Source organism: Vulpes lagopus, chromosome 1 (genome assembly GCF_018345385.1).
Source record: "Vulpes lagopus strain Blue_001 chromosome 1, ASM1834538v1, whole genome shotgun sequence".
Lineage (NCBI taxonomy): Eukaryota > Metazoa > Chordata > Mammalia > Carnivora > Canidae > Vulpes > Vulpes lagopus.
In genome coordinates, this window is record NC_054824.1 from 173796679 (window position 1) to 173821375 (window position 24697).

Sequence of the window (24697 nt, forward strand, 5' to 3'; positions counted from 1 at the left end):
TAAAAGGGACCATTCAAAAAAGAAGAAAAAGGAGAACTCTCAGAAGTTAAAAATAGGGATCCCTGAGTGGCTCAGTGGTTGACCGTCTACCTTTGGCCCAGGGCATGATCCCAGGATCCCAGATCGAGTCCCACATCGGGCTCCTTGCATGGAGCCTGCTTCTCCCTCTGCCTGTGTCTCTGCCTCTCTCTCTCTCTCTCTCTCATGAATAAATTAAATCTTAAAAAAAAAGTTAAAAATATATCAGAAATGGAAAAGGTAATAGCTTACAAGATAAAATTAAGAAAATCTCACCAAAAAATGAAGTTATGGAATATGGAAGGTGGGAGATAAAATTAGAAGGCCAGCCCAGGATGTCCAACATCTGAATAGTGGGAGTTCCAGGAGGTAAACAGAGCAAATTGAAGAAAGTATCCCAGGACCAAGGACCATGAGGTTATAAATCGAAAGACCAAGCACAGTGGATGCAAATAAACACTCATAAGGGTGTTAAGTAGTGGAAGTTGGTGGCTCTGGGGAGAGGAAATGGCAGGGCTGGGTCTGCTGTTGACCTCTTTAAAACAGGCTCCAAAGGATATGCTCAATCCTGCAAACAGTGGCCACATAATAAACGCACACATATGACATGCATACCTAATCCAACTACATACGTGTAAAATTTTGATTTAAAAAACCCAAAGTGGCAAAGATATTAATAGAGGTTCATGAAAGAGAAACTCTTAACACTGCCAACAAATCTGAGAAAATCCTAAAATTCTCACTTGGACAGGAAATGTGTTGTGACAAATTGAGATAAAAGAAAAAATATATGTATGTATATAGTCCACTGGGATGTGCAGGGGAGGTGAGTCCCTTCAGGGCCGCATTGCCTGTTGCCCCAATGCTGCCTGTGATCCATTTGTCCATGGGCCAGAAACAGGGTATGGCCTGCATGGGTGGGCTCCAGCCTGGGCTCTCGGCTTTGCTGGACTGCTGGCGATCTGTTTGGTCACACCATTCTTCTGTTGATCTCATGCAGGACAATCATGGAAACAGTGTGCACCTGGGCATTTTCTTTATGGGGATTTTCGTGAGAAACAGAATTGGAAGACAAGCGGTAATATACAGGTAGTCCTCTTTGTCTCTTTCTCTTTTTTCTCCCTTGAAGGATTCTAGAAAAGCCCACTGAGTCTGACAGTTAATCTCAGTGAGTTAAGAGCCAGGCTGTGATCAGAGTTGAGCTTTTCTCAACTCAGATAAGAGGGGCCCACTGTGAGATTTGAGCAGTTGTGGAGAGATGCATCTTCTTTCCCTGGAGGTCTGGTTGGGGGGTGGGGGTCAGAGGAAGCTCCTTCTTTCCACTTGACTCCAGGAAAGGTGCTCTTGACCCCTGCAGAGCCCAAAGAGTGGTGCTAAACTCTGTGAGTCTGGTTAGAAGCAGGCCGTCCAGCCAGTCCTGCTGTTTCCCTCTGTCCACATTATTCATGACCAGTCATTAAATCCAGGCTGACTTCTTCCCATTTTCCGTCACCCTCTGCCTGACCACAGGTGCTAGAAGACTGTGGACTAATTTTTATATTAAACGTATCATTTATATTTGAGAAAGTGCATTTTGAAAAGCAGTGAATTTGCTATTATGAACTAAAGGATTTGGGTACTTTTAAAAATTATTATTATTTTGCATTTTAAACCCTCTTCGTTTAACACGAGAGAACCAATTTCAGGATTTGGGAAAGCGTTTCCCCCATTGCATGTCAATGAGCTGGCTGGGGTTGGTGCCCATAGTTGTCTCCATTGCATCAACGATCTCGAAGACTGCATGCTTGCTTTCATTTACAAGGGTGATATGGCCACTTATTTATTCGAAGAACAGCTTTTCTGCACGTGCAGTCCATGGGCAGAGCTGTGCACCTATGGTAGATCATCCAAGACAGCTCTTAGAGGCAAAGCAAAGTCCACCTTCTGGAAGTGGATCTTGTCCAGCTGTGTACTCCCAGGATCAGTAGTCGATGCAGGCCATTTTGCAAATGGTCTCCCACCAAAAGCTTCCTAATCAGCCCTTTCACCCTCTAGGTCCCTACCCTGCCATTATTTTTGTCCATTGATTTTTCTTCTGCTCTTTGAATGGAGACATTATTGAAGCAGGAGAGGGGAGAGAGAGATCTTTGTGACTACAGAATAAACTTTTTTACTTCTGGACATAGTCAACTCCATATACCTATAGCAAATTATAAATTAGTCAACTACAGTCTGTACATTTTAAGAGTTGTAACTACAAATTTGTATGTCCACTTAAAGCTGTCCAGGCATTATTTTGTCCCACAGAGTTCTCCATAGCTAAATCAATGCTTCATATTCTCCTTGAACCTAGGGAAGTAGACAAGTCTTACATCTCCAGCTATGGAGGTTAAATAGAAGGAAATAGCCATTTGAAACTCTGCTGATGATAAGCCACTCATGGTTTGGTTCAGTTCCTTAGGAGCTGTTTCCACACCTCTTCAGCATTTACCTTGACAGCCCTATAGGATGGGAATTGACTGCTACCATAATGTCATGGTAAGGATCCCCCTAAGTGAAGTCACATTGTTGAGTGAGGAAAGGATCCAGAGTTGTGGCAGTTGATTTGAAGGAATGGAGCCCGAGGAAACCAAATATCTCTTATCTCTAGAGACCTTCACTGAGGAACATGTAGCTACCAGTCTGTGTAGATGTAATCTGATGGAATTATAAGTCAGCAGACAGCTGTGCTGAGCTCCAGTAGAGAGTATGGCTCCAGCAGATGTCTGTAAACACAGTTGGTGTTGGGAGTAATGGAAAGGTGACTGGAGGAAAGCCTGGAAGCCCCAGGTGTAGAACTCCAGCTTCTCTGATGAGCAGAGTGAACATGGCTATGTCCTGTTCTCATTTGTGCCTAAACGGTCTCAGCTCTAAAGTAGGAACAAAAATAGCATCTTAGAGAGGTAGTAAAGAAACTGTACTCTATACAGATGGAACGCAATATTATTATTTTTAATTCTTTCAGCAAACATTTATTGCATGCTGCATGCCAGGTACTTGGCTCAAGTGTGTGGAGTACAGAGGTGAAGAAAGCAGAATCTCTAGGCATGAGGCCTATGGTCTCTTTTGCCTTAGTTGGGGATCGAGTCACAGAAGTAAACAATTATAATGCCATGTGGTGCTCAACAGAGGACTATACCAGATTCTTTCCTGCCATGTGAGTGGTTAGGGACGGGGAAGAGAGAGAAGGTGACTTCTGAGCTGGGTCTTAAAGAAATCATCTAGGTGGAGGATAGGGAAGTATAATGTTGGCATGAAGAGGCAGTGGGCAGGGCATTATAGACTGGGCACAGAATGAAGGTAGGCAGTAGTAAGAGATGGTTAAAAATTGACAAGTAGAATGGGACACAGTAGCTTACCTTCCCTTGTCTGGTGGTTATTTCGTATGTCTCATTTCAGCTGTGGTCTTTATGAAGAAAGAGAAGAAAATTTGTGTGTGTAGATCACAAAACTGTGGGCACATTAAGCATCCCCTGGGCACTTGTTCTTGGTGGCATAATCCATCTGTAGTGTACACCGCAACACAGAATCTATGTGGATACGTTGGCCTAGATTCCTGGAAGCACATGACTTTAAAATACTTTCCATCATTAAAAGCAGGGATCATGGGAAATGCTTTGCAGTTTGGAAATGTGAAAAACAAGACAAAAGATCCTTGAACATTTTTCCCCCTAACTAGTCATAAAGGCAACGGTGCCTTATGAACAGCAATATCTAGATGTAGGTTATACAGCATTTTTAGGTATTTAAGTCCATGCAAGTTGTGTTTTACTTTTTTGCTTGGAAAGAAGGAATATTTGGCTTTTAAAACTATAGTTAAATCATACATTGTCAAATGAGACTCACCAGTAGCAGATGACCCTCCTACGGAACTTCGTTGGCAAACCCAGTTGCCTATCTTTTGACCAGGTGGAATGATATCGGGAATATCACTCACAACAAGTCTACTATTCTAGTGGAGCTCATCAACAAAGAAGAGACTGCCCTCTTTCACACGGTAAGCAAAATAGAAAGACAGGGGCAGGGTCCGACAGGCAGCTGGCTTTTTGATTTCTCAATACACGATATCCTTCCCTTGCACTCCACACGGCGAGAGAATAAATGTTCTCTTGAACTGATAAGTGTCCAACACTCGCCCGGTGCTGTCATTACTCATTTCTGGGTAATGGTTCAAAATGCCAGGTTTCCAAGTTGAGTTCGGACTCTGGGATTTGGGTTCCTCCACCTGCTGTGTTTGTGGTGGATCACATGTCTGGCATGCCACGTTCCTCAGTGCTTAAGTTACAGCCTGCGCATCCAGTAACCCCCCTGATGATATTGCCCAGCACTTTCTTTTGCCGGCTGACCTGAATTTCCTTCCCCATCATAGCCCAAACCTAACCCGAAGTAAACTGAGTGATCACCCTTCTGTCGAGCGCCCCCTTGAGAGCCAAGGCTGTTGCTTCACCGCCCTGCCTCTCAGTGGTCATCCCATGCTCTGTCTTCATTCATTTCTTTATTTTTAAAGCAGTTGGTTTGGAATTGTGTAAAGACACGCCAGCTCATCAGTGTAAGCCCAGTGCCTTATTCTTTAACTGATGGATTGTCTGCATCCGTGGGGGGGGGCTTCCTAGCCATGCTCGCCATAGATTTCAGCACATCGGTTTGCTGCTCGGCCTGACAGGAGGGAGGGATGTGGGCCCATTCAGAAGAATCCTAGGTAGATGCATATAGAGTCAAACCAATGTTTATTTTTTCCCCATCTCTTCTTTTCCAAGGATGATATTGAAAATGCCAAGTACATCTCTCGGTTGTTTGCTACGCGACACAAATTTTACAAACAAAACAAAATCTGCACTGAGTAAGTAAATATTTCGTGCACTCCTTGCTCCGTGGCTTGAGGGATGTGCCTCAGGGGTGTCCTAGATTGCTCTTTCCACTTGCTCTATTTCCCCTCCTTCCTCTCGGAAGTTAAAGGAGTAAGCTGCATCCAGGCAGGAGTGAAAGAACTTTAATGATGAAGACTGTCTGGTGCAGTGCATATGCCTGGAGAGAAAATAATTCACAAATTGACTGAGTGCTTGACTACCTGGACGGGTTGGCCCATATTAGTGCCTTTCCATCCTCTGCTATGAGTTTGGAGGAGCCGAGCCGTTCCCAATTTGCCAGGGTGCCCCTTCGTGTCAGATGCGGAGTCGGTTCAGAAGTGTGTAACAGAGTGGCAAGCCAACTTGAAAGAAAAGAAGCTTCTGTCATCCTCAGCCCTGTTTCTCTTACACAGTTGGCTAACCCTGCGTGTGCTTCTGGGTCATGTCATCTGCCTGTAAATGAGAGGCCGGGGTAATTACAGGAAGACTTGGAAGACGCTAATAGATGTCACAAGTCCATGTGTGTTTTTTAAATTTAATTTGGAAATAAAGATGATAAAGGGAGTCTGATACAGGAACTTAAATGTGACCTGACCTTGGATGTAGAGTAGCTGGGCCTCACGCTATCAGTGCCTTTATTTTGGTTGCCTTCAAAAGACGTCCCTCAGCAAAGTGCATTCGGCAGGTGGGGCGCCCAAGGTGCTTAATTGTGTTTCAAAGAATTCGGGGATAGACATGCAAGCGAGGAACTGCTTTTCCGTTCCCCCAGTGGACACATCCAAGAGTGTGAGAGTATTGTCCCAGAGCAGTTCCTGCTGAAAACTGCGGCTGCTTTAGAACTGGAGCTTCAGCTCCTGACACACTTTCTTCTCTACACGATGGAGGCTCTTTCAAGCCAGTCATTGCGATTGGTCACTGTTGGAGTCTAAAAAGATAGGCGATAGTATCCGGTCTGCCCGCAAAGTTTGCAAATGTAAATTTAGAAGGGCAGTGATGAGGGAGTGGCAAATCAAACAGCCATAACTGTACAGATGTGCGTGCGCACGTGCACGCACACACACACACACACACACACACACACATGCCGTTCTTTTGAACAGATTCCCTATAGATCACTTCTGTGCGGGTCTGTCCTGCTGTTGCCTTTGATTCATGGGGGTGTCTTTGACATGAACAGGGACTCTACGGTTGACTTCTGGAGGGCAAATTAAAACAAAACTGTTCCAACACATGGATTTTACTGTGGTCTTCTGGTTTGACCATTTCTCAGCAAGTGGATTTGTCATAAAATTTTCCACGTGTTTTTATTTTGAGGTCTTCTAATATTAGTGAACATCCTATATTAAATGGAAAGCTAAGGAAATTGTGTTTTCTATTTCTGCAGTAATCATTCTTCTCCTGTTCTTAACCAGGTATGGGAGATTCCCAACCTCTTATCTGATAAGAACCTGGACTCTCTAAGATGTACACACACGTACTCCATATACTCAACAAATTCAGAATCTCAGTGCAGGCTGCATTAAGGCCTGGGATAACCCCCTGGAGTTTTATGAATCTAGCATCATCTTCACAGCATCCTTCTCTAGAGGTCTCCTCACCCTGACCTTAAAAGACTGTCACTGATTTTTATTTTTATTTTTTGCACACAGAGCTGTTGCTTGTCATCTTCCCACATAGCTCCAGGGAATGGTTCCCATATTTCTTGAGAGAAGAAAAATCGCAGGTCTTACAATATTATTATAAAACCTGTAACTAGGTCTTATAATGTATTTGGCCAGTTGTTTAAAAAACATCCAACATTACTGCACTGTTTCTATCACTTCATAAAAGATGTCCTATCACTAAAGAAGGTAGGAAAGATGAACTCTCAGATTAAGGAGAGTGCTTTGAATTGGAGAATTCTAGCTTGGTGGAGAACTCAACATGTCCTGGATCTTTTGTTTGTTTTTGTCTTTTTGTGATCTCACTGAGGACTAGGGAAAATGTTGCTCTGGAATTCGGGACCCATTTCTCAAAGGCACCTTTGATTTCAGTCCTCCAGAGTTTGATAAAACCCACTCCCAGTCCCCACACATGTTTATCTCTCTGTTAGAAAAAAAAAAAATCACATTCATTCTCAGTCTGGAAAGGATCCGATTAGATAAATATTTGTAATCGGTGTTGCCTTAATTCAAAAAGACCTTTATATGCTCTTACTTAGACATACTTAATCCACTCTGGATTTCATTTGACTGGCAACATTTTAAAGAGTATTTTTTTCTACTTGCCGTTTTTCATTATGAAAGATATTACACACACAAAAAGATAAAAAGGGTATGATTCTTAAAAACCCGTGTAATAACTGTGATATTTTTCAGTCTTGCTTTCTTCCTCTCGTAATCTTTCTTTTCTTATCCTGCTATAAAACTTATTTTCTAAGGACCATATGCTCCAAACATTTTGGAAATAAGGAAGAGAATAAAAAAGGCAATCAAAACTTTTCATAGCCTCATCATTCAGAAATAAATGTTTATGTTCTGCTATAAATTACTTACCTATCTTGTCTCTTTCCCCTCCTCTTATTCCCCTCTCTTGTCCGTCTGGTTGTTTTACGTCTGATAAATATAATGACCATTTTCATTTTTTTAACTTCTCATGTAGACAATCAAATTCTCCACCCCCCATCAGACGCCAGCCCACCTGGAGCCGGTCCTCTCTGGTATGTATAAAGCCTTCAGTAATCAAGTGGTCTGACTGTTGGGGATGGAGTATCCTTTTGTTGCTCATTTGAAAGGAGACATCCTTAGGCATCATGACCAGTTAAAGGTCTGATGAGAACACAGAAGAGCATCAGTCTGCCAAGCAAGTGTGATTGAACATCCACGTCCTGTCCATGTCCCGTCGTGTGGGACATCCTTGTGCCCATCCATGGCCATCACTTCTCAATGTGTGGCTCAGGGTTCATCCCTTAAAGAGTAAGTCTTAGGGCCAATGAGACCATGTTTCTTCAGCATGCAACCTAATGTGTGTGTTTTCATCCACTTGCTCATCTTGGTTTTATTACTCACTGTTCCTGGTTGTTACATACAGACATGTCTAAAGTTACAAGCTCCACAAATTCTTTTGTAATCACTGCCCATAGATAGAGCTTAATAAACTAATCAGAAAATGCTTTTTAGGGGAGCTTGTGTGGCACAGTTAAGTATCCGACTCTTTTTTTTTAAAATATTTTATTTATTTATTCATGAGAGACACACAGAGACAGAGAGAGAGAGAGAGAGAGAGAGAGAGAGAGAGAGAGGCAGAGACATAGGCAGAGGGAGAAGCAGGCTCCATGCTGGGAGCTGGATATGGGACTCTATCTATCCGGGGTCTCCAGGATTACCCCCTGGGCTGAAGGCGGCGCTAAACTGCTGAGCCACCCAGGCTGCCCAGGTGTCCAACTCTTGATTTGGCTCAGGTCATGATCTCAGGGTTGTGAGATCCAGCACCACATCAGGCTCTGTGCTGGGTGTGGAACCTATTTAAGATTCTCTTTCTCCCTTTGCCCCTCCCCTCACCCTTCTCCTTTCCCCTCTCTTAAAAGAAAAAAAAGGAAAGAAAGAAAAAAGAATGAAAGTGCTTTTTAAATGAACCAGAATTGAATGAGTTTAATTGACAGTTTCAGGTAGGGTATTCAGTGGGGAAGATTAATTGCACATCTTCTAATCTTAAGGTCAAGAAAATTGACCTAGTGAATCAATCTACTTTTCTATCTAACATTAGTTTAAAAAAAAAATCTGTTCCTTTTCTGAATAAGGAAACACAACTCTAATTTCTATACATATGTTCTGTCTTAAGCTGTGTTTTATTTTGAGGATTACTTAAGAATGATATCATAGAAAGATGCAGGAGAATTGGTTTCCTTTAAATTATCTACTTGTTTTAAATCATAATTCTTCTATTTGAGGTTCTGATGTGTGACACAAAACCAAAATAAACACGTGACCTTTAAAATTTTCTAGGTGAGCATTTCCTTCCAGTTGATAGAATAAAATTGAATTTTTCCTCATATACAATGTGTGCCCTATAGCATATCTTTAACTCGTCTTTTAAAAGGAAAGTCTTGAGGATTTTTTTTTCTGGAAAATACATAGATAATGAACTCTTCGAATTCTTGAGTTGCACCATTAGGTCATCACATTCCTGAGTACCTCTATGCATATTATTAATCTCGGTATCATGCAAAATATTTTACAAGTGGCCCTTGCCTTGGAGATCTAGAGGGTCACTTTGGTCTTTTTACTTGAGGCATTAATAGATCTGTTCATAGCGCTGGTCTCTTTATACTTCTCCTTTGTGAGTATTATTTTTTTTTCTTTAGAGTCTACATGTCTTCATTAGGGAGATAATTTTTCACTTATGTCCATGAAACAACAGCACAAGGGCAAAGTATTTTAAGGCTGTCTTGTGATTGGATCTCATCCTACTCATCTAGAGAAGATAAAGAGGCTTTCCTATTCTATCTGGATGAAGACAATCTGCAGGAAGCCAAAGTCAGGGTGTCCCTCTTTCCTGTACCCTTTAGGGTTAAACCATTTCACCACGAGTTCCCTGGAATGAGTGATGGGGTCTTGTTCTGCCTTCCTTACTGATAACCGGTCCTGCAGTTTTCTCTTGCCCTTCTGCTGCCTGTGTTTTGGCATCACACTCGTTTCTATATTAGCAGTTCTGGAAAGAAATAGAATGATATGCATTATATAAATGGAGTATATACATATATATATACATCTATGGAATAAGTTATATCCTGAAATGGTATTTGGAGGGTTTGTTGTTTTGTCCTTTGCTGTACACTTACGCCAATTCATAAACAGGCACTTCCTGGATGTTTTTTTTTTTTTTAAATAAGGGCAAGAGAAGGCAGAGACTCAACTTCGCCTTACCATGTATTTCTGTTACCTCCTATGAATCCCGCCCCACTGTGTGTGTGTGTCTATGTATGTGTCTGTCTGTTTTTTTCAAGCCTCAAGCCAGCTGTCCCCACTCTGGAAAAATTGAGTTGAGTTATGTATTACCAAGAAGAGGAAAAATATTTTAAAATTGTAATTCAAAAACCAGCCAAAGGGAGATTTTGGGAATATTTATAAAAGCTGATAATAGCACCTTTTCCTTGGTACCAAGAACTACTTTCTCAGATTAATTTCAGTTCTTTATTTCTTCTCTCTTGACTCTTTTTAATTTTTGGATCCCTTGTCTTCATTACCTTCTTTATATGCCCTTTTGATGTGTAAGCATTATTTGTGGCCGAGAACATGGTAGATGAGTTATTTACCCAGCTTCAAATTCTGGAGAGACCTCTTCTTGTACTGGGGGATACAAGAAAGTGTGACCCCTGCTGGCTTTGAGTTTTTAGGCTTGATCTCAACTTCTTTCCTAAAGTAACATTTAAACCAATATCGATAAGGCTAATTTCGAAATAATCAAATAGAAATATAAGACAGCCTGTTTCGTGGTTTACAAGGTTAAAGTTTTTAAAAGACTTTTTTAGTGTCAAAGCTTTTTCCTCAAACAGGCTCTCAGCTGGAGCCCGAATATATAAATAAATTGGATATTGTTTGTGATTTGACAAGAAGCTGAGACTTACTAAGGTTCAGTGTCTCGCCCTAGACCACATTAGCAACTAATCATATTTCCTTTGATGGCTCATAAATACTGAACCTATGTACGCATTTTTCCCCCTCTGAAAGTTTACCCTTGCCTACAGTAGGAAGTTAATCAGATTGAGGCTAAATGCCATCTTTAAGAATCTCTTGGAAAAGATTCTTCACTGAAGAGGGGGGCAGGAGAGTAGATGATTGAACCAGATTGCCAGCAAGGCCTTTCCATATTGTCTTCTACAAGTAATTGCTCTTGAGAACAGCACACTTGTTGTTATGGCTCACTTTTCAGATTTTTATATAAATTTGCAAGTGGACCGAGCTTCACACTACCCTTATCCCTATTGGAAGTCGATGGTGGTGCTGTGAACAAGGGTCATAGGTACAGCCAGTTTTGAATAGAATGAAAGAGTTCCCCCTCCATGTTGTCATTATTTCTTAGGAAGAACATAATAATATCCATGTTCTGAGTTATTCCTTTAAATAAGGCATTGGGAGTTTTGCAAGTGTATCAGGAAATAGATGATGTGTTCGTTGTAGCCTCTTTATCTTTCTCGCCTTGAACCAGCCTCCGCACCCCTCCCTTCCTGTTTCTCCAGGCCTAAACTTACGAGGGGATGGAGGTACAGGTGAGTCAAAGAGGGAGGGATCAAGGGCAGACGGGCAGAGCAGTCACACAGCGCCTCCCTGTAGATGTGGGTGAGTGGTGGGCTGGTTCCCTGCAAGAGACCCCGGCCACTCGTGTCACGGCCTTCCCACCTTTGTCATGTTCTCTGTTTCAGCCCCGACAGCAGCCGTACATCTTGCCTCCCATGCACGTCCAGTGTGGCGAGCACTACTCGGAAACGCACACTTCACAAGGTAACCACGGCTTGCCTTTTTCCCTTCCTTCCTAAGATGAAAAACTGAGCACCCTATAAGCAGTAAAGGTGATTTTTTTTTTTTTAGACGACAGTGATAACTTTTGTCTTGATTTTGTCATTGTCTGAATGACAGCAGGCAGCAGCTTCAATTTATGCAAGGCACAGAATGTTATTTGCCCCTAAGAGAAAAATTTTTCCAGGATTGGCTGCCAGGGGAGTTGGGAGAAAGCAGTGAGCAAGTTCCTTTTCTCCTGCCTCTGGTAAGTGGGCTTGGAGAAGGGAGAGGGGCAGTCAGCCCAATGGAATACTCTTCACCCTCACTGCTGGTGTCAGAAAGCTTGTAGCAGTTGGGCTCTCAGGGTGACAGGGGATACAGGCATCCAGAATACTAACAGAAGGGCACAGGTCATCTCTACTCCTCTTTTTTATCTGTTGCTTGCCAGTTGTTAGTGCCCTTGTTGTTGCCTCCCAGTAAACGAAATCTCATTACTCTTTTTCTCACCAAACACTCCCATGCAAAACGTGGGAGAAAAATCCATTCCAATAATAATGATTACAGTGATAACAATGAACATTTATAGAGCAACTCCTCTCCCTGAACACAGTGCTGAGCACTTGCCACGTATTGTTTCATTTAATCCTCAAAATAAACCCATGCGATAGGTACTGTTGTTCCATTTCACAGATACAGAAAGAATCCAGAGGATCCAGGATAGTGGAGGAGCTTAGAGGTGAAAATTGGTATCATGATGCCTGAGCCAGTGCATCGTTACATTAACTGCATCACCAGAAAGGAATGATATTAAACTTAGATGTTGACAATATGTTAGGTGGATAATTAGTTTCCGCGTTACCATATGCTGGCTATCTTGAATCTGTCTGTACTGTCAGAGTGTGGGTATGGAAACGAAGATAATCAAGACTGTCTAATAAAACACTACTTTTTTTACAAGCAGACAGGCAAAATTGCCCAGCTTCTGTGGGAAAGCACCAGACCCCACTAGAGGTGGATGAGTGGGCACCTTCGTCTCTGTGTTTTGCCAGTTTCTCTTATCTAGCTCAGCTCGTCTGGCCTGTGCCAAACTCCTCTTCAGGCAGCCGAGTGTTTTCATTCACCTTTTCTGGTTGGTGGGGGTGTTTTGTTTTGTTTGCCTTTCTGCTATGTCCTCTTCTACTTTGTCCGTGCTTGAATCTGAGTATGAAAATGAATGTACTTTGCCCACCAAAAGCAGTGTTTTGGCAAGAGATTGCCTTCCTAGGGCTGCGTATGCGTGCACGTGCGCGTGCGTGCGTGGATGAGCATTAGTGTTAAAGGAACCCTGGACACCCAGAATGGGCCTGACGTCAGAAATCTACTTTATATCTTTGTAGGTACCTCCTTAAACTACCATTAATTTTAATGTGAATTGACCTCAGTGATGAAACCGATTCTAGGGGCGAGTTTTAGGCAGTGGCTAAAAGAACTCCTGATTCTGGGTTTGCCCTCCTCTGGTTGCTGCTCAGAACAAGCTAGCCATGCATGCTGCCATCCTGACTGCATCACTTGTGTCTTTATGAATGCTCAGTGGTCCCTCAGGTAAGGGGACCTTTCCCCACTGCAGTCAGGAACAGAAGCTGCAGGTACTCCGTAACTTCAAATCTGCTGCCCTGGTAAAGTTCTTGGCCTCCTGGCCCAAATGTTCCAGTCCTGTTTCTGGACAAGGCGACAGGTTTACCTACCGCGAGGGCCATCGATGGTGCCTAATTTCAAAGCTCATGGCAAAGTCAAGAACTGTCCCAGGTGATAACTATTCCAAAGGTGTACATAGCGTTCTTTGATTAGATTCCCTTTTTTCTTTTTAGTATGCTTTAAAGTGTTCCTTCTGTATGTTGGCCTCTCACCCAAGAGTTGCTAGTTTTTTCATGGAATATGTGGGTGGAGACCACAGAATTTCACCTTTAATGACTTCTAAAAATCATGCGCATGAGTGTGAGGATGAACTTAATTGAAGCAGGATGATGTGGAGGCTCACGTGCCTTTGTTTGACTTCTTATAGACAGCATTTTCCACGGGAATGAAGAAGCCTTGTATTACAACTCTCACAACAGTCTGGACTTAAATTATTTAAATGGCACCGTCACCAATGGCAGCGTGTGTAGTGTTCACAGCGTCAACTCCCTCAGCTGCTCCCAGAGTTTCATCCAGGCTTCTCCTGTGTCCTCCAATCTCAGTATCCCAGGGAGTGACATCATGCGGGCTGACTACATCCCTAGCCACCGGCACAGCGCCATCATCGTGCCATCTTACCGGCCCACCCCCGATTATGAGACAGTCATGCGGCAGATGAAGAGGGGGGTCCTGCATGCCGACAGCCAGAGCCAGTCTCTGCGAAACCTCAACATCATCAATACGCATGCCTACAACCAGCCGGAGGATCTGGTGTACAGCCAGCCCGAGATGCGGGAGAGGCACCCCTACACTGTCCCTTATGGGCCACAGGGAGGCTATGGTCACAAACTTGTCAGTCCATCTGACCAAATAAACCCAAAGAATAGCTCGGTGCCGAGCAAGCCGGGGGCAAGTGCCATCTCCCACACGGTGAGCACGCCAGAGTTGGCCAACATGCAGCTCCAAGGCACCCAGAACTACAGCACGGCGCATATGCTCAAAAACTATCTCTTCAGGCCGCCACCCCCTTACCCACGGCCGCGCCCTGCCACCAGCACCCCAGACCTCGCCAGCCACCGCCACAAGTACGTCAGCGGCAGTAGCCCCGACCTGGTGACCCGCAAAGTGCAGCTGTCCGTGAAGACCTTCCAGGAGGACAGCTCCCCGGTGGTGCACCAGTCTCTCCAGGAGGTGAGCGAGCCCCTCACGGCCACCAAGCACCACGGCGCAGTGAATAAGCGCCACAGCCTGGAGGTGATGAGCAGCATGGTGCGGGGCATGGAAGCCATGACCTTGAAGTCACTCAATATCCCCATGGCCCGGCGAAACACGCTCCGGGAGCAGGGGCCACCCGAGGAGGTGCCAGGGAGCCACGAGGCCCACCAGCTTCCCCATTACCACCACAAGAAGACTTTCTCCGACGCCACCATGCTGATCCACAGCAGTGAGAGCGAGGAGGAGGAGGAGGAGGTCCCGGGATCGGTGCCCCAGATCCCTGTGCTCCGGGAGAAGATGGGGTACAGTGCCCAGCTGCAGGCGGCCTTGGCCCGAATCCCAAACAAACCCCCACCCGAGTACCCTGGCCCAAGGAAAAGCGTTAGCAATGGGGCGCTGCGGCAAGACCAGGTCAGCCTGCCTCCTGCCATGGCCAGGGCCAGGGTCCTGAGACACGGGCCAGCCAAGGCCATCAGCGTCTCCCGCGCTGACCAGCTGGCAGTGGCTGGGCCTTCCCTGGGCCCGTCCATCTCTGAGCCCGACCTGACAAGCGTAAAGGAGCGGGTCAAAAAAGAGCCTGTGAAGGAGAGACCCGTGTCTGAGATGTTCTCCCTGGAAGACAGCATCGTAGAGAGAGAGATGGCCCTCAGGGTAAGTGTCCTCTGCTCCGGGGCAGTGTCGGCGTCCCCATGACACAGGGTGCAAAAGCACCAGGACCAAAGGCAGTGCGAGGCTGATCCAGGGAATGTGTTAGGGAATTAGAGTATCAGTTGGCATTTCAATGGGCAGTACTTTATTTCACAAAACTTTCGTTTTTCCCCTTTCAGTCAAATCTTCCATTTTCATTTGGGCCTTCTAATTGCTGTGCTTGGTGCAAGGCGCCACAGTGGAGTCAGGATGCTGCAGGTTGTTTGGGCCAGCATTGTGCTCTTTATTCAGGGTCAGACGTCCTGTTGTGTGAGCTGCTGGGAGCTCTCCTTCCTACATTTCTTGTTGGTTCTTTTAGGGAGAAGCATTTTTCCCCCCAATTAGGTAGTAAAAGAGCAACATCCCTTCAGAGCGCAGCTCTGTGTAGAGAGCTCTGTGTCAGAGATGGCTCACCAGTAATGACTGGACCATGACGTGTTCGGCTTTATTTTCAGATTTTCTTTCAGTAGATGCGTAACACAAACCATAAACATTACCGTAAACTCACAAGTTCATCACTGAGCTTCAGTTCCCCGTAAGCTCATTCTCTCAGTATTCACACACATGCATGTGAACATACGTGTGCATAGACACACACGTAAAGCATTTGGAGATGCCTGATATTAGACATAAATAACTCTTACTGAGGATACGTACCAGCTGGAGAACCAGGTATATTGTCACAACAAGAGTGTATAGGTAACAGGTGCACACACAGACCAACAAAGTGCATTATCTCCTAGTAATGAGAAAATTGCTAGATTGTAGTTGCTACTTTAAGATTTCATTTATTCATTTTATTTTAGAGAGAGAGAAAAAGTATGAGCGAGCAAGGGGAGGGCCAAAGGGAGAGGGAGAGAATCTCAAGCAGACTCTGAACTGAGCACAAAGCCTGACTCGGGGCTCAATCCCATGACCCTGAGATCATGACCTGAGCTGAAACCAAGAGTCAGATGACTAAGCCACACAGGCACCCCTGTAGTTACTACTTTAAAAAATATTTCAGATCACCATTACTCCTTGTTTTAGAAATTTCCTTAAAAAGGTAAAAGAATCGGGCAGCCCCGGTGGCACAGCGGTTTAGCGCTGCCTACAGCCCGGGTGTGATCCTGGAGACCCGGGATCGAGTCCCATGTCGCGCTGCCTGCATGGAGACTGCTTCTCCCTCTGCCTGTGTCTCTGCCTCTCTCTCTCTCTCAATAAATAAATAAATCTTAAAAAAAAAAAAAAAAAAGTAAAAGCATCATTTCACTACAAGTCATCAAACCCATATTGACTTCTCCTCTGCAGGTACCACATTTCTACCATAGGGTGGCTGGCACTTATTTTAGGAACTCCAGAACAGTTGCAAGCTAAAATTTCCTTTGATGGAGTTCTTAGGCTCCCTTCCTCTAGAAGTCTCCCTGCACCCCAGTGGTTATCAAACTAAGGAGAACAGTTAAGGACCAAAGTTTTAAGAAAGCCACGTTTTTGGGTTCAGGAATCTAATCCGTAGGAACATTACTACTTTCGACAAATTTTCAGAACATTCCCAGCAGCACAGTTTTGGCCACGAGTTAGAGTAGTGCTAAGAATTCGGTACAGGCATAACTTTTTCCACTTTTTGCAAACCTAGAGGGAAATTGTGAAAGATATGCCTGTGCCCCTGGCCAATAAAACCATTTGGCTGGGGGATGGAATGAAACACGGGGGTGGCGCCCTGGGGGAGAGCTTTCCCAGCCTGGAAAAAGTAATGAATGCATTGGTAGAAATGGATTTTCAGCACGTCCTGGCCCAGGCTCCTTTACCACAACTCGAGAACCTGTGAGTCCAAGCGTTCTGCTTTGCTGTTTCCCCTGCTGATCTGATGTTTATTGATGCCTGCATGGTCCCGTAGCCTCACATTGGTCATCTTCATCCTCTCCTGTTGTTAACCTAAACTCAACCAAACCCTGTATCCAAACCCATGGCACCGACTCCCTACATAGAGCTTCATGCACCATCACCGAGATGCAAGGGAGTTTCCACTGTGTGCTCCCCCCCCCCCCCGCTTTCATATGAACAATAATGAATAACTGGTTTCATTTCTTAATTGTAGCTCAGGAACATCATTACCCATTCCTACTTCGTTTTCCCATTGTTTTGTTTTGTTTTTCCAAATTAAATATACTCAGGAGCTCAGGGACTACTCCCCTTAGCTGGTGTCTTGACCCTAGAGAAGGACTAGGAGGTTCTTCAGTGAGCCACTGTGTGAGCAAGATGGTGACACTGCCAGTGACTCTGAAGGTTGGGATGGTTCTTCATCCTTTTTTTTTTTTTTTTTTTTTAATGAGGAAACTTACTCCCATGCCCTTCCCACATCTCAGATGTTCTTCTGCCCTCCCCACTGTGGGCAGCTTTTGCCTGGCTTGTTAGGAATGAGTAAGAATGGAGAAGGCTGTCCAGGCTTCTCTAGGCTAAAAAAAACAGTGAGAAAATTTAACCGAATGGGAATCGGAGGGGCACAGGGATGGTGAGAATGTCCCCTGCAGGCAGCTCTCCATAATTTTGGAGCCACTCGTCTATTTGATGGACAATTCCGGCCTGCTGTTGTGATAGCTCCTCCTTCTGGCTCCTACTGCTGCCTTGAGGCCATTTCACTATTTGTAGCCCTGGAGCCCAAAATCGGGTGCCAGGAAGAGAAAAGTCCAAATCAGGTTTTTGAGTTACTTATTTTTTATCTCTGGTAACAAGCTGATGGGATAAGTGAGAAGGAACTAAGAGAAATTGTTTATCCCTGGGATTTCAGTATTCAGCAGGTAACTAGTAATCCTTCCAGGGAAGACAAGTTAGTTATTTTTGCCTTAGGCCTACTTCGATCCAGATGGGAAGGAAGCAGATGGACTATTTGGAGGACCTTAGGGACATTTCTTGCAAAATGATTGCTTTTCTCAGAATGTCACAGAGGAAGTGAAATGTTCCCAATTAAAAGAGGTAACTAATAATTTTTTCCCCTGGTTACCTAGTTTGTCTGATGGGTTGGCCTTGTCACTGAATAAAGCATCACTCAGAAAGGCCAGAGCTCCGTTCTGACTATAAGAGGTTTTGAGAGGCTGACCTCATGTAAGGTGGAAATGCCAGCCAGTCCCCCCACAGTTAGAATAATCCACTAACTCTTTGTCATCTGCCAGTACCATGGCTCCATCATCACACCTCACTAGGGACTAAATTTATACATGACAGACTAAGAAAAAAAAAAAAAAACCCTAAAGCCTTGAAAAGAAACCAGGGATAAGATGACCCCTTCCTCTGGGGCAGCCAAAGGAATCTACAAAGTGGTTTTACTTTTGTTAGACTCAAAATCTTAAATGCTGTCTAACTCCTCGGCTTGTATGCTTTCGGAAGTCCTGCTATTCTTCTGTCTTCCAAGACAAAACTATTTTTGGGAAATGCTCATATTGGCTTGCCTGGGCAAAAGGAGATTTCTTTTATACCTCAGTCCATTTGGGGAGGCATAAGGAATTACAGTAGTAGACTTAACACCGAGAGCCTTGACTGATCAACTTCAGAATGTTGGTGCAGGTGAGGATGGAGAGGAAGTCAAAATACCACACACAAGGACCATGTGCTGACCTCCGACCCTTTCCCTATTGACTGGCCTGCTCAGCCCCCAAATCTGTATTCTCCCATAGTTGTATCATATTCAGTAATTTCCCACCATGGTCATTGGGAGCCCTGGTGCCTACTCCTTGGGGCCTTCTGATGCGGCATGAAGGATAATGCCTCATGGATCATGTTAAACGACCACAGACTTTGGTGTTGGCAAGGCTGCTAAACCACATCAGCCCTCGTACTGGGGATGCTATCCCAGGGACCAGAGCGTCAGCATAGGATTGACATCCTCCATCTCAGCCTCTCAGAATGGAAACTTGGGAAGATTTTTCTGTATGGGTTATGAGTCTGGATTTCTTGACAGTGCTACAAGTGGTATCTATAAGGTGTTTTTTTTTTTAATCATTTAATCTGTATAAAAGGTCCATCACTGTGATTGGATTGAATTGTTCATGAAAACTGTTTCTCTTTCCCTTGCCCTGTCTTCATTCAGCCCTTACAATCCTGAAATGTCTTGCTTGTACACTGTTTTGCTTCCCCCGGCCCCCTTTTTGAGTGAGCTCCACGGCAGGGGGATATTTGTAGGTAGTCTTTGCTCTTACTTGTTTGTTTGTTGTTCATTCATGCATCCATTTTTAGATAAAAGCTCAGGAGTCCTGTAGGACCTGGCTACCTCAGGCACAGTGGGAATAATGGGAAGGCTGTGTTTGAATTTGCCCTCCTAATGGTGATTGTCTGCATTCCTTGGCTGGGCAGTTACAGATTTGGGGAGATTAAAACACATTCCAGCATTCTACTCGTATTATAAACAATGAGAACATGCCTTTTCTTGCCACAAGAATCTAGAGAAGCAGAAGATGGCAAGCCTGGAGGCACAGAAGCGGCCGCTCATGTTGGCAGCGTTGAATGGACTCTCAGTTGCCCGGGTCTCGGGGCGGGAAGAGAATCGAGCTGATGCCACCCGAGTTCCCATGGACGAGAGGGTAAGCGCTGGGCTTGTCAAACACGTGATTCATTCTCTGTGGTCTTGGGATTCCAGAGCTTGATCCTTGCCCAAACATGCTGGCACTAAGGTTTATTTGATGAATTAATTCTCCAATTTGAGATTAGCAAGACCTGGTGTGCATTGTATTAAATCGATTCTTTCCAGCATCTCAAGTTTCTTTGTCAAGTTGGTGTAGTGAAGCCTGCCTAACGGGACCAGCCTGAAACAAGCTGCATTGCCTTGGTCAAGTCACTTCATTTCTTTGGGCCTGTTTCTCTTTTTTGCAAGATGAGGAAGTTAAGCCATTACTGTAGTTTCTGAACTTCTATGAAATTTGCAAACCATTACCCTTTATCAGGGAGTGAATATCTTACCTAAACATTTATAGAATTCTTTTAATATACTGTCCCCTTGGTTGACTATAAAATGCGGCTGATTCATAATTTTTAGGATAATGCATCGTAAGAATGTTGGTTTCGAAAAGCAGGAAGAAGCTGCATGGTGGTGTTTTGGAAGTGAAGAAAGGTGTGCTCCTTTAGTTCCTAAAATTACTGTCCAGCGAAACACATGTAAATTTAATGGAGTGCTAGAAATATTCCAGATTTCTGCCAGTATATATGAAGTATTAGAAAGGTTTAAAGGCAGAAGGGACTTTAGAGGAATCATTTAAGGAATCACTAGGACTTTAAGCAGAGGTGTTAATACCGAAAATACTGATTTTGGAATTTCAGCTCTTGCCTGGCTGGTTCTGTTTAAAGCATAAATGAGAAGGAACTTGGTTATTGGGCCAGAGAAACTAGCAGTGTGGTTAATAATGAGACCAAATAATCAAGCATTCGTTCGTTGTACCTCCTGAAACTCCTTATTAACACGATCACTATGAATGTTTAAAGGAATCTGACTTGTTGGAGTTTTTGGATAAGATAATCCAGAGAGCTGAAGATTAATTTCTGTTGCAGTTCAGAACCCTGAAGAAAAAGCTAGAAGAGGGAATGGTGTTCACAGAATATGAGCAAATTCCAAAGAAGAAGGCGAATGGCATTTTCAGCACAGCGGCTCTGCCAGAAAATGCCGAACGAAGCCGCATCCGTGAAGTTGTCCCCTATGAGGAGAACAGAGTAGAGCTGATCCCGACCAAAGAGAATAATACAGGTTACATTAATGCCTCCCATATCAAGGTAAGAAGGGAAGCGTGTTGGGGAGGCTTGTGGAAGATTGCTGGGTTAGAGGTGGAAAATGCAGAAAGGAAAAAATTGCACGGCTCCGACCGAGCATCTTGGCCTGTCCCCAGCCCCTGAGGAAGTGTTTTTGAACTCCCCTGATTCTTAGTCAACTGGAAGGGCATGCCTGTCACTGCAGAGAAGGAAGCCCAGCAGCCTCAAGGAAAACCTCAGGTCAGCTATTTCTGAAGCCTGCTCACCACAGAGGATTTCACTCTATCTGTGTGAGTTGTAACTCTCCCTAACGCTCACAGGAAAAGCTGAGGATTGTCCCCTTCGGTTTATAATTAGCACATGATAGAGACTTTGGAAGTCGCGGGCATTGTATTTCTCCAGTCGTTGAAGTTTTTATGATGTTCAAGAGCAACAAAAACTTACCAGTTCCCCCCTGCACTACTACAGGTTACGTGTTGTCCAAATTTACATGTTATTTAGAAGAGTGGGCTCATTTCAACACAAGCCCTGGAGGTGTGGTTGATGATGAATCTTGCAAGATTTGCCACATCGTTCAGGGCATGAATACCATTCCATTTTTGTTAGTATTCCAGAGACTTCAAATTTTCATGTCTCAGGATTTCATCAACTTTAAAATTAGCTTAGGTCAAGCCCAGCTAGAGCTTAGAGTTATAGATACGTGCATGTATGGTTAGCCGTTTCCTAAATGGCGTACCTTCCTCAGTCTTTAGAATGCCACTGTTTGTTCTAAAAGTGGGAGAATCTATTCATATACTAATATTAAAGCAGTTGTTACAGGATGTTTTTAAATAATACACAGTTCACGTTAATAGTCTTTTATGATTATAACCTTAGAAATCTGTTTCTGGCCTTGTTTGGAGTTACTCCCTTTCTTCATTGGACTTTCCAACTGGAGCTGAATTTTTGGTAGATTCCTTTGAGCTTCTAAAATATAGCCAGATGTCTGGTGCATGTTTCCGTTGTAAAAGTTGCAGGACAGAATATGAAAAGAACACTGTGGTTGGATGCAGGGTTTTTGTGCGCAGAACCTAGATAGCTATATGTATATTGTTAACTACCAGAGAGTACGGTCAAAAAATGTGAAGGAGTAACTATCATGGGTCATGCTGGGTATTTTAATTTAACTTTGAGAGTGAGAACTAAAGCTATAAAAAATGAACCTCAGGAAACTCTCAAGTAAACTGACTATGGTCCTGGGCTTAATTTAGATGATGAAATAATAACCAAAATAATGAATCAAACAAAGATACAAATCACACAGCTGCTCCTTGATAGGATGTCTTTGGCATCTTATATAGTTATATCGTACTATCTTCTTCTTTTGGCCAAATATCCTTCATCATTTTCCATCTGCTCTCTGGAAAAGCTGTCACTCTGCATCAAGTGTGCCCATTGGGTATTGTTAACAGAAGCATTCCCTTCCTCTGTATTCTCCGAGGCTTACATTTCATCTTGTGGATCAGGGTTAGACATGGGTGCATTTAATAGACCCATCGAGCTTGCAAGAACTTGTCCTTGTGTTTTTTGGAATAGAGTTGTATATCTTGCCAATATTTTCTCCCTGGGTTCCAAGCAGCTATTAACATAGAGCAGAGATTGATTTGCTCCAGAGGTAGAATCATCACATCTGTGAAATCTACCTCAGTAGCATTGGTTGTTGTGTTTTTAATGCAGTTTTTAATGCCCTCCTGTCAATACTTGGAATTTGTCGAAAGGCCCCAGGCAGCCACATACTCTGGAAGTATTTATGGTTCCTATATGTTGGGTGCCAGAGAGGCTAATGTTTAAAATCACAATTCCACAGATAAACGAAACTCCTAGCCAGCCAGCCAATATATGAATGTTATCTCCCACCAGTACTTGGAAAATGGATTTTGCTTGCCAGCTTTGACCTAAACATGTCTTCTGTAATGAGACAATAACTGACATTGTTTTTGTTGGAATCCAGTTAGTATATAGTTTTATAAAATAAATGAGGGGAAAAAAAATTCAAACAATGATCACTTCATGCTCCGAGAACTAAAGCGCAAATCTAGAGATTTGCGCTGGTGGGTGTCTAAGGAGGCTTGACTTTGTAATAATGCCAAGGGGCACAGGAATGGAAAGGAACACAGGAAGAATGCCCCCCAAAGGGCACTACTTCACCCTGACGGTATGACCTTCAACACTTTGGGCACAACTTACTTGTGATTCTCTGCCACTGATATTTATAGCTGCAGAAGTAGCCTTCCAAGATCACCCGGAGCCGCATAGGTAATAATTTTATTATCCAAAATCATCTCATGGCTCCACAGTTTGTTTGGATACTGTGGTACCACACAAGGGGAAGTTAATAATCAAATATCACGTATTGTTGATGTAAGTGCACTCCGCACACCTCTACCGTATGTGGCACCACAGAGTAGCAGAAACAGCGGAGGTTAATGACACAGTTCCTAGCAGGTCACTGGTACAAAGACATCGCTTCCAAAGGGATGTTATTCCATGATACACTTTGTTTTAGTTGTTTAAAGGGATACCAGAGAGTACTATGCCTCAAACTGTGGATCGCAATATAATAGTGGGGTGTGAAGTCAATTTAGTGATCAGGACCAGTTTGAGTTTGTGTGTGTGTGTGTGTGTGATTAAGAAAATAGACTAGGAGAAAAGAATAGAAATTATCAGAGTACATTGCACATGGTAAGCATAAGTATTGCTTCTGTAACAAGTTCTGTTGGGTTATACACACCCATATGGTCATGTAATGTATGTGTGTGTGTGTTTGTTTAACACGCACTGGTTTGTATATAATTACTGTAAATTACAGGAAAGAAAGATTAGGTATATTTTAATAGGCTTGAGTGGCAAAAAGTATTATTATTATTTTTTTTTGCAAAAAGTATTTTTGTGTAAGAATGTGCCAGGGGCTTTTGAATAATGGCACTTAACCCATTTGGCCTAAAAAATATTATCCAGGGTTTGCAGGTAGATACAAACAGACCCATGCTCAGCAGGTAATGCTGTCCTGGATTCGGGGTTCATTTACCGAAGCTTTCCTTGGTTTCCAGGTGGTGGTTGGTGGGGCGGAATGGCACTACATAGCCACTCAGGGGCCCCTGCCGCACACATGTCACGACTTCTGGCAGATGGTGTGGGAGCAGGGAGCGAACGTGATTGCCATGGTCACTGCCGAAGAGGTAAGGGCACTGGCCATACAGCCATCTGTTCCCAGGGGAGGGAGGGGTGGCCAGAAGATAGGCTTTGCATCTGGTGACCTTGCTGCTCTGTCCTGCTTCCTAAGCACCATTTCTCTGCAAATCCTTTTCTCTCTGGCATGCATTTCTTTTCTCTCCTCCCACATAGATTTATTTCCCAAAGATAATTTATTATCGTATCCCATTTTCATCCAGCTTTTTAGCTCTTTTCCTTAGATTGCCATAAACTAAAGTCAATCAAACAAACAAACAAATAAGAACTGAACTTCAGTTCAGCCAACTCACTTTTGTGTGCCAAACAAAGCAATAATCTTTCCCCTGGAATTTGAGTGAGAACTTTGGGCTGCTGTGGGTAAATCAGCACATATTACCAACCTCGGGCATGGCCAACCCCACACGCCCTCATGCTTATCAGCTGAAAAGAGACCAGAAACTGTTGTTCCTGTAGAGGTCTCTATTCTTTGGAGAGAGGGGGGAAAGAAAGCTTTTTTCTCTCTTTGCCAAGTAAAACATAGTTTTTCTGTCCTAACTAGAGAACTCTACATGGTGTTATTAAAAACTGGCACACACCACTGGTCAACCTAGCAGTTTGCGCGGAGCTTGCTGTCTTTAAGGAAAGAAGTTTTGTATTTCTTCTCTTGTCACATTCTCAGTTTTCTATTTTAACCACTTCCTTTGCTTCCTTTCATGAAATGTTAGCTTATGTGTTGAAGTCATTTAAGGGACTAGCCTCATCTGTCTTTCACCAATATCTGCAGTAAGGCATACATATCCCCTTCCTACACATTTTTAAAGGGTGAGGAGCGGACAGTGAACTCGGGGGGGGGGGGGTCATGTT

The 24697-nt window shown here is 43.7% G+C and overlaps 1 protein-coding gene across 2 annotated transcripts in view; it reads left to right on the forward strand.

The window, feature by feature from the left end:
• PTPN14 (protein tyrosine phosphatase non-receptor type 14) overlaps positions 1 to 24697 on the forward strand; it is a 176969-nt gene that overhangs the window by 133643 nt on the left and 18629 nt on the right. For both annotated transcript variants that reach the window (XM_041756603.1, XM_041756597.1), the window contains exons 8-16: positions 1019 to 1107; positions 3946 to 4033; positions 4794 to 4876; positions 7524 to 7581; positions 11284 to 11362; positions 13401 to 14878; positions 19324 to 19467; positions 20429 to 20647; positions 23713 to 23841. In XM_041756603.1, coding sequence (XP_041612537.1) covers positions 1019 to 1107; positions 3946 to 4033; positions 4794 to 4876; positions 7524 to 7581; positions 11284 to 11362; positions 13401 to 14878; positions 19324 to 19467; positions 20429 to 20647; positions 23713 to 23841 — 2367 coding nt within the window. The remainder of the gene's footprint in view (positions 1 to 1018; positions 1108 to 3945; positions 4034 to 4793; positions 4877 to 7523; positions 7582 to 11283; positions 11363 to 13400; positions 14879 to 19323; positions 19468 to 20428; positions 20648 to 23712; positions 23842 to 24697) is intronic.